Here is a 14,259-nt window from a genome sequence, read left to right on the forward strand (position 1 = left end):
TTGAGAGAGGGAGTTTGTAAAGGGTGCACCACATGGGCTCGAAGAACAGATCATCCACCTCCTCGTTTAGTGGGAGCTCTACCTGTTTGAGCACAAGGAGTCAACCTCTCATAATCCATGGTCGACCGACGTTTAGGGTGTTGAGCACAAAGAGGCTTTTGGGTTTAATAAGAAAGGTATTCACCGGACCTTGGACACTCGAGTAAAAGCAGTCTCTGAAGAAAACAGAGAGGGGATACAACATACGTCTGAGCTGAGCTAAGGAGGCCTCTTCCGGGCAGCACCAACGTGCCACCCATCCTTCCGAAGTCTCCTGTAGTTCATGGTTAACGGAGGGTTTCTGGTAGCGTAGTGAGAGCTGGCCTCTTGGGGATATAGCAAAGTGGGTGGCCATGAGTAAAGGACAGGAAAGCAACACGATGGGTATGTAAGGGGTACTGGAGGGGGAGAGGATGACTAAGGTTTGATAGGTGAAGGAGGAGGGTCTGTTAGGGTTTGTGGTAACAGAGAGGATGAAGATGAGGAAGCTGATGAGTTGAGGAGGACCAAGGATGGGGTTTATAAGGTTGAGGAAGAGGGGAGTTCTGCTGAAACAAGCCATGCAATGATCACTTTGCATGCTCAAGTATTGGTGGGAGCCAACCACCCGTCCACTCTACTCGTCGGGCAAGACGAACATCAAATCAAAAGACTCAAAAAACAACCAAAAAGAAGAGAGAGGAGGCGCAAACCAACTTCGGAAAACCAAACGACAAAAGATCCACTAATCAGACAAGCGAGAAAGGAGAGAGAGAACAAATAAGGCCGAGAAGGCCAAGGGACTAGTAGCAGATCGAGAGGACGTACCTTAAATGCAAGCTCAGGCGTGATCCAACTTCTCTCGGGGTTGCTGCTCGTCTGAGTAGTGACTACCTTCGAGATGACACCCCACCAACGGCCTAACTTCCTTCTGGAAGTTTACAAATCTGCATGCATGAATGATGAAGGTGGGTAGAAGTTGCTCTCCGTTCGATTGGGGAGAGAGCTAGTCACTCAACTGATGGAGTGATTAGCTTCTATCAACAATTAATGTTTAGCTGAGGGGAGATACCAAGGCAATATCTTTGATGGATTTGCAAGCTAACGGGGGTTGCTGTTGGGAGGAGATTAGGGTTTTTCAGAGAGATGAGTTTGAGAGAAGTGGAAAGGGGGAGGGCTGACGTCACTGAGGAGCCTCTCTCTCCTAAAAAAACTTCTCAGCGATATTCCTACCAGCATATACTTGTAATGGACTATTCAGGAAAAAAAAAAGAAAAAAAAAAAGATAAGACTTCTAACTCTTCTTTGTAAAAGAATGCGCCTACCAACTTTTTTTTTTTGTTAAAAGAATGCACCTACCAATTAAGAGGGTGTTTGATTTTTTAGCACTTTAGTAAGTGCTATCACTTGTACGTGCTATGGCGTTTGTTTTCCATCGTTTCTAAGTGTTTGATTTTTGTTTTTATGTTAATTTTAAATGTTATAAAAATGAGAAATTGTCTATTTTGACCTTAAAGTAGTTACATTTTAGCATTTCATGCTAATTCATTATGCTCGCAAGTTTGGATACAAGATAATTACGATTTATAAATACTTTGTGTTGAAAATATTAACCTCAAATAATTAAGAATTATGAACGAGAAAAAACTTACATTGCGTCATGGAGTTTGGGTGGTTCCGTGATTAATGAAGAAAGAGATGCGAAAATAATTAGGAGAAAAGCTTAGGTGAAGGATGAGTGAAAAATGAAAAGAGTCATCGCTAAAGTCATAAAAAGATTTTTTACTTATCAATTGTTTAAGATTTTCTTTTTAGTTATAATTATATTGGTAATTATTATATTCGGAGAAGGATAAAAATGTCTTTTTTAGCACTTAGAAAGTAAGTGCAAAAAAATAAGCTCCACATTAGAGCTTACTTTTTTGCACTTACTTTGACCCTACTTAAAAGTGATATTCACTTATTAAGTGAAAAATCAAACAGCCTAAATTTGTCGGCCCGCACTTATTAAGTGAAAATCACTTAATAAGTGCGAAAATCAAACACCCTCAAAGTTCCCATTGTTTATCTTAAAAAAAAATGGTCCCATTGTTTCAACAAAAAAAAAACTAAGTTCCCATAATAATTTAGTCTTTCATAAATTGAACCAAAATTAATTATTTGAGGGGGCTCCAAGTTCTTCACTTTTTTTTATGGCCAGCGCTTCAGAGAAAGCAAAATAGTTTCTGGAGTGTGAAGACTTGGTAAAAAATTGGTCAATTTTGTTTGACAATTTTATTTTATGGGGAATATTTTCTACCTCTCTCTCCCCACCTCACCTCTCTCTCTCATCACCTCACCTCTCTCTCTCCCCACTACTCTCTCTGTCCAGGTCGCTGGCCAGAAAATTTTTCGACCGGCGACCTGGGAAGATTAAAAAAAAAAATTACTCTCTCTCTCTAGAAACTCCGGCGAAGGGGTTTCCCTTCGCCGGAGTTCCGGTAACCCCTTCGTTGGAGAAGACAGAGAGAGTGGTGGAGAGAGAGAGAGAGAGAGAGGTGAGGTGGGGAGAGAGAGAGGTAAAAATTATTCCCCATAAAATATGTTTCTCCAGAAAATTTTCAAAATTTTGCATATTCCCTTTAAAATTTCGCACCCCGGAAATTATTTAGCTTTCCCCAAAGCGCTGGCCTTTTTAATTGTAAGGGTCATGTGCAGTCGCACTTATGGCCCCCTCTTCGACACCCCTGCATTTTAATTGTGGTACTTGTAGTTTTTTAGGGTCTATAACTTCGCTGCCCCTGGTCCAAATTATGGACACGTCACTAACTGTCACCACAACAATCATCCTCTCCATCTCTCTCTATCTCTAATTTCTCCCTAAAATTTCTTCGCTTGAAGCTATTATAAAGAGTAAATGAGTAATAGCTTGATGTAGATTGTTGCGGAAGCGTAAAAGTAATGGAATCCACCATTGTTAATAAACTAAACTAACGAAATAAAACTGATAAAATAACGATAAACAATAAACTTGATTAATAATAAACTTGGTTGATAATATTCTCTGATCTGATTAACAAGGACAGACCTGACTTCCTTTTATAGGAACTTAGAAACTTCTAGATAGACTCAAATTAGGATTCCTAAATATCAAAGATACTCAAATATAGAAACTTCTAAACCTAGACTTAGTAGGAAATACTAAAACATGGAAACTCCTAAACTCTAACCCTAATGGACTCGGCCATGAGGCCCTCTAACTAGTTCGGCCGTGAGGCCCATCTTGATGGTCTCCATCATACTCCCCGACCGAGAACGAACTTGCCCTCAAGTGAGACTCAACAATGCAATCCTTAATTCCCACTTCGAGCGAACGGTGCATTGGGGTCGAAGGACACCCACTTGGACGAAATCACTAGCTTCAATCTCATAGTGCAAAGAATCTTGCAAAAATAAATGTAGGAAAGAAACTTCCAACAAATTGCAACATCTCCCGTCATCTTTTAATTTGATGAAGAAGACCACAAACACCACATAATATTTTATGGAAAAATCAACCTTGAATTTCTTCACTTGAACGATCTTCCCACGTTCATCTTCGTGTTGCTTATAAACCAAACTCGAATATGGCTTAATCAAATCTAAACTAGAATGAACTGACATTTTCAAGCTAAAAGAGGATAATTCACTTTGTTCTTCTTGTTCCTCCGTCATTGAGAAAATTTTATTTTTTTTGTCAAGAACTTCTTCAATACTATCGAACACGGTGACCGAAGTAACATTCGAGAACTGTCTACTAGATTCAATCTTTGTCTCTACATATGAAAAATATTCATCTAAAGGAAGAAAAACATACCTAAAGATGTTTTTCAATGTAGTCCAATCGTCGACGAATTTTTTTCCTTGATCAATGAGTCTCCATTGCATCTCGTTGAATTTTTCATAGACTCTTTTAGACAAGTGTTGTTCGATGACAAAAACCTTATCTTCGTCATGGACTTCTTGGTTTATAAACCAATCTTCCATCTGTTGAATCCAAAAATCTATATGATATTGATAATCAAACATAGGAATTTTGGAATCGACATTAATTTTGTTTTGATCTTTTCGATCAACATAGAGTTGTTGTGCATCTCTTAAAGGATCCCAACCTAAACGCGGAAGATTATTCCAACATTCAAGATGAGAAGTATTTAAAAAAAAATTATCTGTTCCGAGATTCTTAAAGCTCTGAATACCAGCTGATGTAGATTGTTGCGGAAGCGTAAAAGTAATGGAATCCACCATTGTTAATAAACTAAACTAACAAAATAAAACTGATAAAATAACGATAAACAATAAACTTGATTAATAATAAACTTGGTTGATAATATTCTCTGATCTGATTAACAAGGACAGACCTGACTTCCTTTTATAGGAACTTAAAAACTTCTAGATAGACTCAAATTAGGATTCCTAAATATCAAAGATACTCAAATATAGAAACTTCTAAACCTAGACTTAGTAGGAAATACTAAAACATGGAAACTCCTAAACTCTAACCCTAATGGACTCGGCCATGAGGCCCTCTAACTAGTTCGGCCGTGAGGCCCATCTTGATGGTCTCCATCATAGCTACTATGGGAAAATACTGCAGGATAATGCAGTTTGAATTCAATACACTGCTATCATACAAAAGCTTCAACTGAAGCTGCCTTCTTGCATCTTCATCTTCTTCGTCCAAATTGTAGACAGAGAAGGCCTGGCCTTTTTGTCTTCTTCGTCTGTGATTTGGGGGATTCGTTCCTTCAACAACAAGAACCCTGGTTGTATATATAATTAACTTCCTTTTGACTTATAACTTGGGGCGCTTATGGAACTTCCTGTATCACTTTCATCATCTTGAAGGAGGCGCCTTTAGCTGTCTATAGAACTCCACGTACTAACGACACACCATACCATTTTGTTGGTCAAAACTATTTACAGAGCTACTTTGGCTATTTACAAAGCACAAAAGTTGGAATCTTTTCACTTTCCTTATAAATAAGGCTTTGCTATTTACAGAGCACATAGGGACTAAAATCAAATTTTGATAAGGATCAAACTGAAAAAAATATTGATTATAGAGTAGAAGATATTTTATTTCCTTCATTCCTAAATCCCACCACCAACACCTTCCACCACCCCAACAATCACCACCACAACTATGAACAATCAACTCACAATCACCTACTAGAAACATTAGTAATGGAAGAACCTAACAATGAGGAAGGTACATTAATGGAGGAGCTTGGTGGTCAAGAAACTTCATGAATAGAAAAGTTTGATATTGAAGAACTCAACTACAACTCTTCATTGGACTCATATAACAACAATCTAAGTGAAGACATAACTTTAGAGGTTTTTTGAGCTTACCCCCTCAAAACAAATTGGTAATTGAGTTTACCCCCTTCAGCAATTGGTTTAGCTTACCCCCTTGAATTTAGAGTTTTGTCAAAACTACTAAAGACATGTTTGGCATGTAATAATAAAATCATAACTTAAATAACATATAAACAAAATCAATCTTTACTAATCATATTCTCGACAAAATCAAACAATAAAGTAAGGTAGAGTCTCTACTAGGAATCATATTAAAGAATAATTGCTCTTGGTAGTCACAATTATTTCACGTATGCCAAACACAATTTTTTTGTTTTTGTCTATAATAGTAAGTCTAAGGGGGTAAGCTCAATTACCCATCATTGAGGGGGGTAAACTCAATTACCAATTAGTGACGAGGGGGTAAGCTCAAAAAATCCTTCTGAAAAAACTCAAATTTTTAGGTCAACATTATAAGTGAACAACCCAAATTTGGGGTGAAATAATGCTTAGAACGGTGAACATTTTCAGTTAATTAGATTTTTTATTTTTCAATATTTTCGGTCAATTTGATGTTTAATTTTTCAACATTTACAGTCAGTTTGATGTTTAATTTTTCAACATTTTCGGTCAGGAGACCTATCTCTAAAATAGGGATTTTATTCTAAATAACTAATAAGGTTGTGATAAAGTCAAAATATTTGTATAGTAAAAAGTAGATCTACAAATAGCCAGACCTGTAAATAGCACTTATTAGTTCTGTAAATAGCATCCTTCCATTTTGTTTGGCCCCTGTTTTTAGATAAATAAACACTTAGATGGCTCTCACTTCATTTTTTTTTCATCGGTCGACAATTAAGTTATTTTATAAATTAACCATTTCATCTTCGTCTTCTTCATCTCTTATCTCTATTTTTCTCTTTAGAAACCCTGTATAATTTGTTCTCCCATTCCTTCCGGATCTTATCAAAATATCTCGCGTGTTAGTAATGAGTTCAATTGTTCTCCCATTCCTTCCGGATCTTATCAAAATATCTCGCGTGTTAGTAATGAGTTCAATTGTTCTCCCATTCCTTCCGGATCTTATCAAAATATCTCGCGTGTTAGTAATGAGTCTATTTTGACCAACAGTCGGTTATGCTAGTCTTCCCCAGTGAAGAGTTTTTTAATATTAGTATCTTGTTTTCGAACGGTTGCAACGACCCCTCCATTTATCTAATTTACCTCCAATTTCCTATGTATCCTTATTGCAAAACTATAAAATTATAATCTATTATATAAAACGCAATGATTTGTGCTGCCTGGGACAGACCCATAGATAAATCCGGTCGTTCGTTGTGTTTGATCTTAAATCTTGACGGTTAGATTTATTACCTTCCTAAAAAAGACATAATTCGTTCACCCACTCATTATCACGGTTATCCGTTTTATATATCTCAAAATCATGACCGTCTGATTCACTATCTCCAAATCTCAACCCTAACATGTCTTACCCTCACAAACCACCCATAAAACCTCCTCTAAATATCCTCTACTAAATGACCATTATACATAATAAATGTCATTAAGATTTTTATATAACTTCTGCTCTCTCTAAACAAAAACTGAAAAGTTCAAAAAAGAAAATGAGAAATTGGGTCAAACATATGGATAATGATGAAATTCTAAAGCATGAGTTTTGATATGATATGAAACAACTAGCCATCCAATATTTTATCTTCTAATGATAGCCATTAGAATTTCATTATTATCACTATATTATATATACAGGTCATTAAAATTGAAATAAAACGTCTCAATGCTACTCATTTTTTCCCTCTAATTTTTAGTTATGTTTTATTTTTTTCATTACCAAATTGTAACTGTCCCTCTTTTTCCTCTTCACCATTAGTATAATTTATTCTCCATCATTACTAAATTGTAACTCCCCTCTTCTACTTCCTCTTCACCATTATAAATTACAATGAGCAAACAAATCATCTCAATTTCTTTCACTGATATCTGTCTCTTGAAGGTACTCATTTGTCTCTCAGATATTACGATATAAAAATACAAATTTACCTATTTTTCTAACACTATGCTCTCTTGCAGGTACACATTTGTCTCTCCCATATTATAACCCACCAAATACCAATTTGTTTGTCCTTATCTGGTTGTTATTCGTATTAGAAAGGGATTCTTGGACGAAGCACTTTCAAAACGATGTATATGTAGTTAAAATTATTTTTTAAAATTTTTATGTGCGGAGACTTCGCGTTTGTTATGGATTTTAATAGTTATGGTGATTTTTGTATAGATATAAGGCGTTTGGTGAAGTCAATGGAATTGAAGTAGCTTGGAATCAAGACTAGAAAAGGGTGTACTCTGAAGTGTTTTCTTGACATGTCAAAGTGAAATATGAAAATAGTGTATAAAGAAAATTATAAATTTATTTTATTTCAACAAAATATTTATTATTAGATTTGCAATATGCAAACTGAGTTTTGTTTTCGAATTATACAGGTAACACAAACAATCTGAGGTTTTTCTTTTTGTATTTTTGTTTCTTGAGATGTACTTATTAAGAAACTCAAGCTATTAATTAGGGTAAATATATGTTCTTTTTCATCATGTTATATGCTTCTCTCTGCAGCCGAGGTGTTCGATAAGTTGAGGTATTCGTTTAGGAAAATAATGAAATGTTTAGTTTTTTTCTAGATTTTGTGACCAACTCTAGATTGCAGGATCTCCAAGATTTTCAATTTCATAATGTATATTACATACTTTTCCAACTCTTTCGGTTAATAACTTTTCAACTTCTTCAATTTTCTCTCATTTTTATTTTGCGAAATGAACGTTAGATTTTATTACAGCCGAAAAGGGCTAAACAGTTTTTGTTGAAAAGTGTAGATCAAAATCGAAACTTACATCTTATCATCTATCTAATTTTCATTTATGATTAGTATTATCTAACTATTAATTTTATAAATTATTCATAAGTTTTTGTAATTTTAGTTTATAGGAGACAAATTTGCAGAGAGTAGTGAAGTTTCAGTCATCGGAGTATTTAGATTTGAAATATTATTATCAAGATCTCTCTCTCCTTCTCCTTATCCCTATATATATTTTTAAATATTATTTAGACATGTGAACACAAATATTTAATTTCATATTTTTTAACTCAATGGAAAAAAGTTAAGGTCATTTTGCTTTTTTTTTCTTACATTTGTTAATATTAGTATTTGCTTTAATTTATTCATTGTCCTAAATAGTATTAATTTCTTTTTATTTTGAATTCGGTAATTTTTATCCACTGAACTTCATCTATTCCGAACTTCATTTTTTATCCATTGAACTTCATTGTCATTTTGCTTTCTTTCTTTATTCTTACATTTGTTAATATTAGTACCATATACTACTAATATTAAAAATTTCGACAAGTCTGTGATAACTAATGTGAAACTTTTTTTTTTTCATATGAAATTTGAAGCAAGTGACTGAACTTATATAACTTTCAACTTAGTTCAATATAGAACTTTGGTTTGCTGAACAAACAACTATGACACGTTTTGATTTTACACTTTATGAGGAGAAATTGAACGAAGTGCGGAGACATAAATAAATAAATAAGACACACCTAATAATATTTGTGTATGTCTCTGTAAATAGCTTATGAAGTATTTTTTATTGATGAAACTAGACAGGGAATGATGCACAAATCAAGAATTATACGAAATAATTTTAAATTTAAGACTTGAAATAACATACAATCTTCAAACCAAATTAGTGAATAGCTTATGAAGTATTTTTGATTGATGAAACTAGACAGGTAGTGATGCACAAATCAAGAACTATACGAAATAATTTTAAATTTAGGACTTGAAATAACATACAATCTTCAAACCAAATTAGTGAATATAGTACATTTGTGTATGTCTCTGTAAATATCTTATGAAGTATTTTTGATTGATGAAACTAGACAGGGAATGACGCACAAATCAAGAACTATACGAAATAATTTTAAATTTAGGACTTGAAATAACATACAATCTTCAAACCAAATTAGTGAATATAGTACATTTATCAGAAACAGGGCCAACCCATCATGAATAAATGGAATATAAGAATACCAACATAGTGTACTAGACCTTTGTAGTTGCTATTATATAATGCGCCTGATGAGTTTCGCCGTGCCGGAGGCACGGACTATACCTAGTCTTATTAAAAGTTCAGTCTTTAAAATAAAATTTGGACACAATAACGGTAAACTTAAGAAATAATTGAGCAGTCCATCTAGCAAAAAGGGAAACCCAACAAAATAATTTCATTGTCAAGTGATAGATTTTTCATAAAAACTGTTAAATCTGAGAAGACGAAATGAAATTCAACCTTTAAAATAACAAGACAATGAGACAAATAACCGCGTGGTCCAATCTAGAAAATAATGGAAGTAGTTATATTCGAATTTTGGTGGAGGTATGGACATTAATAACATTATTGATCATAATAAAACATTTATTTTTGAGAAGTCATTATCAGTACAATTCGAGCATGGAGTACACTAGTTTTATGAGAATATTCTAATGGTCCTTAGAGATATTCCTGTGCGAATATTGACAAACTTACCTGTGTCATATTCATATTCCCCGTTCTAAGAAATTATTATTTTTTTCAAGTTAGAAATGTTTATTTTTTTTTTTTTTTTTTGTTGAAAGGTTAGAAATGTTTATTTACTAACCTACCTTCCACTATTATTTCATAGATAGACACCTTATATTTGTGACTACAAGCATATTTTGAACAAAAGAGACTATTCTTTCTTAAAGTTGCTCAATAGTTTAGATTTGGTTTGGTGGATAATATAGATTCAACAACTTAACTGGTGTTTGTTTTGTCTTTTTTAAGATTTGTAATCTGAGCGGAAGTTTGTATTGATTTGGCTGAAATTTGATATTGTTTCTCTTTTTCTTTCTCATTTGAATAGCTAATTAGAGTTTATTTCGGGTATATTTGATAGTAAAGACGACTTAGAGTTAGACTTGTGAAATTTAAACAATAAGAAAAATAAAATAAAATAAAAAATAGATCCATTTCACAAGGAAATTGACTCCTTTCAGAGCTGAAGGAGAACTTGTCGTATCCCCTTTGTTTGAGAACGCAATCTACCCCCTTCTTAGACGAAAAAGTTTTGAAAAATGAACGATTTCTTTCGTCAAAATAGAAAGAGAGAACAAAGAGACCAAGAAAAAGAGATAGAGGGGCAGAAAGAGAGAGAGAGAGAGAGAGAGGTCAGAGAGAGAAAACGGGTAGTTGTGGTCCAAGGTGATTGTGATTGGTAGTTCCAGTAATGGTTGGAAGTAGCGGCGGTGAAGCTAAAGGGGCAAAACTCAAACAAGTTAATTTTCAAGACCTATCATTAAGTTGCACTCAGGTCAATTTGGGTCAAACGAGATCGACCTAAAGTCTTTATGTCCTCAACCAAAACAGTATATGCCCTAAAGCACCCACCATTTTGAAATTATTCTCCATTTTTTGAAATAGCTCAGATTCATTTACTATGATCAAGATTAATTATCATGTTCTGGAACGCAATTTGCATAGTAACTCTTAAGTAATCTCAATTGAGATGGAGCAAATAATGCTTAAGAGACAGTATATCATTTACATTTCAAGTCTCGATCCCCCTATCCCTCTTTATCTCATGTTCCTCGAAATCTTTTGTAACATTAATTTCAGATAGTCTCAATTTGAAATCAAACGGGAAATTTGGCCAAAATTTCTTAAAAATTTTGAGTTTTGGTTAAAAAGGATTTACCATCTTTTTATAGATTTCAACTCCCTATGGCATTTTTGTAAATTATCTAATATAGGGAAAAGACGAAACTGACCTTATTGCAAATCAGTTTGCAAACCAGATTGCAAAAGCTCTGAAAATCAGATTGCAAAGCTTTGCCAGACAAATCAAATTGAAAATTAGTGCAAACCAGATTGCACAGCTTTACAAAGTGTGTGCAAAGTTTTGCAAGGCAAACCTGATTGCAAAGCAATGCAAACAGGATTGCAAAGCTCTGTAAACCAGATTGCAAAGCAGTGCAAACCAGTTTGCAAAGCTTCGCAAGCTAAAATTGTAGGGGCAATTTCGGCATTAAAAATGAGAGTGCTTTTAGAATTGTCGTTCAAGACTATTTCCAGACTATATATGGGACCTAAAAGGACAAAAAGATAATTTATTTTTTTGATAAAAAAAAAAAACATTAAATTGGGCCTCCTGCCCAATTTCCTAAATCAAAATTCATTATAAAATGATTTTTTTTTTTTCGAATTATATTCATTTCTCTTCATTTTCATACAGAACTACAAAACCCACAAAGTTCCATAAAACAAAAACAGAATGAGAGGAAAAAAATCCCAACCTCTTCATTTGTTTACTGTAAATGTTGCCTGAAAACTTTAAGCATATCAGAAAATGTAACAATTCCGGCCAAACTATTATCATCTTCAATAACCCAAACATAATTAACTCTATGAGCTAATGCTTGAATCATAACAGCAACTAATGAACTTTCTGGATTACAAACAATTGCTTCAGCTCTTCTTACCATTCTTGCTGAGTAATTACCTGATTTACTTAACCTTCTTCTCCGACCAGACGAATTTAATGGAGTTACCGGTGACCAAGCGAATTCTTCATCAGACGAAGAAGACGATGAAGAAGAAGAAGATGAACTTAATGGGTTATTTAATTCATCAAGTAAATTCAACAAACCCATTAAATTTCTTTCTCTTAATCTTGATTTTACTAATGTAATTAGATCTTCAGGTGGACCACCACAATCAATATAAGCCATTAAATCACCAGCTGAAAGTGTTGTCATTGCAGCTACTACTGTTTCTTCACAACTAGCTAAAGTAAATGGAGAAATTTCTCCAATCAATTTCCCTTCTTGATCTATTACTGCAACAGAAGTTTGTTGAATCAAAGCTTTGGAAATAGCTTTAATGGCAGATGAAGCTGGTTGATAATATTCAATTGATAAGACTTCAGTTTGAATTATCCCTAATGATTTAATTGTGTAAGCTGGAATTGGGGAAAAATAACTGATTGAATTGAGGAGGAATCTGATTATGTCTTCTAGAGTTAGCCAACAGAATGATGATTTGTGAAGTTTTTTCTTTCTGTTGGGATTGGTTTTAATTGGAACAACTAGGTTTTGTGCTCCATCAAGAACTTGGTCAATTGCTTCCAATAAACTGAAAAAAAAAAACAGAATTGGAGTTAATACTAATAAAATCAATCAATGTTATCAAAAATTTCTAATCAAGTAACCAAATTAATGATGAAATAAGCAAATCTTTAGATCTAAATAAAAGAGTAATGTAGGGAACAAGAAAATCCAGACAGACTCTAGACAGAGATTCTATGTGATTTGCTATGGTTCCCGCTCCAGTTGATCATAATCGTCAGACACAAACCACACCAAGTGACATAAGATTGACAGTTTTTTTATATTGTGGTCAGTTTCGACACTCAAATCCAAACAAAAAAAAATGGGGTTTCTTGTTGGTAAGGGTTTTACGAGCCTATCCAAAATGACTCCATTAGACAGAAGATTCGCCTTCCCATCGGAATAAACACTAACACCGTGAAAATGAACATGCTCGATTTATCTTCCACACCTAGAGATCTTGGCCCTACTTTATAAACCTAAACAGTCCCATGTAATCTAGGCTCTAGACACTCTCCTGAGCGATGTAACTGCTACAAAATCTAAATTCTGAACAAATTGACAAATATCTCCCTTAAATTGATGAAAAACCAAAATTGTCCATCAAGTCGAATTTGTGAATGTTAGTTCAAATTGAATTCATAGCAATTCAAACCAACTTCACCGGCATTTGCCCTAAATCGACAATCAAATCGGGGAAAAGAAAACCTAATTTAAAAACTTCAATTGAATATGACTTAATCGAAAAGACCAAAATGATCAAACAAATAAAAAATTCAAACCTTGAGGTAGGTTCGATATGACGAACAATTCGAGAATCTTTAGGAATCAAAACAGAAACAGAAGATTGAAGTGCTGAAGAAGGAGAAGATAAATTTTCTTCTCTACAAAGATAACAAATAATATCAACCATACAAATTTTCCCTAGACATTGAAAATCATCATGAAATAATAATCCAGTCTTATTTGATGAGTAATCAAAGTTCCAAATACTGATATAATTATCATTCGATTTCTTTAAAGCAGATAAAGCTTCAGAAATGGTTGAAGAGATTGATAGAGATTTTAGTGCTGGTTTTCCAAGACAGAGGTCTGATACCTCATTAACCAAAAAACTATTTGCCATAAAACCCTAGAGTATATTAGAGAGAGAAACTAGAGATAGAGGAAATGGAGGTCCTGGGGTTTGGGTGGTAATAATACAAATGAAATGGAAGGGGATATTTATAAGGGAGATGGTAAGAAGAAGATAGAGATAACCCTAGACGTTTGGAAACCGTGTTTGGAAAAGAAGATACTAGCTGTTATAACAAACTAACTAGTGAAATAAAGGTTGTAATAACCGGAATAACAGTTTTAAAAATGTTTATTTTATTATGAAATACTAATTTTTATTTTTTGATATAATAATTTACGGTGGATTTCAATTTGGTCCCAATATGAGACCAACTAGTAAATTTGGCCACGTATTCCGATTAGGCTTCCAAGATCATGCTTTTGTCAGTCGACTTAATCGTCGTTATTTTCAATCCTTTTTTTATCGTTCTTTTAAAAAAAGTTTTCTCAATGTTCCTTTATCTTTCCTCTTGTCGGAACGAGTGGACGAGTGGTTGGCACACAGTTGGTCGACCATATGTCGACAACCTTCAACTGATTTGTTTTTCAACATCTCTTTTTTTTTTCTTCTTCTTCCCCCTCTCCTTCCACCACCACTCGA

The 14,259-nt window shown here is 34.0% G+C and overlaps 1 protein-coding gene across 1 annotated transcript; it reads right to left on the bottom strand.

Moving 5' to 3' along the window:
• Positions 1 to 11,529: 11,529 nt before the first annotated feature.
• On the bottom strand, positions 11,530 to 13,850 carry LOC147555662 (CBS domain-containing protein CBSX5-like). Its single transcript, XM_086663323.1, has 2 exons — positions 13,325 to 13,850; positions 11,530 to 12,567 (listed from the first exon to the last, which is right to left on the bottom strand). Exons 1-2 carry the CDS (start codon positions 13,666 to 13,668, stop codon positions 11,742 to 11,744), a joined length of 1,170 nt encoding a protein of 389 aa, XP_086519449.1. The 5' UTR covers positions 13,669 to 13,850; the 3' UTR covers positions 11,530 to 11,741.
• Positions 13,851 to 14,259: the final 409 nt, after the last annotated feature.

The sequence above is a fragment of the Eschscholzia californica genome, unplaced genomic scaffold (genome assembly GCF_041429995.1).
Source record: "Eschscholzia californica isolate CP2 unplaced genomic scaffold, dmEscCali1.0.p SCAF_2, whole genome shotgun sequence".
NCBI classification, from domain to species: Eukaryota; Viridiplantae; Streptophyta; class Magnoliopsida; order Ranunculales; family Papaveraceae; genus Eschscholzia; species Eschscholzia californica.

Coding starts and splice junctions, on each gene's coding strand:
- LOC147555662 (XM_086663323.1), bottom strand. CDS start 13,668: ATGGCAAATAGTTTTTTGGTTAATGAGGTATCAGACCTCTGTCTTGGA. Junction 12,568..13,324: donor CATATCGAACCTACCTCAAG/GTTTGAATTTTT, acceptor TTTTTTTTTCAG/TTTATTGGAAGCAATTGACC.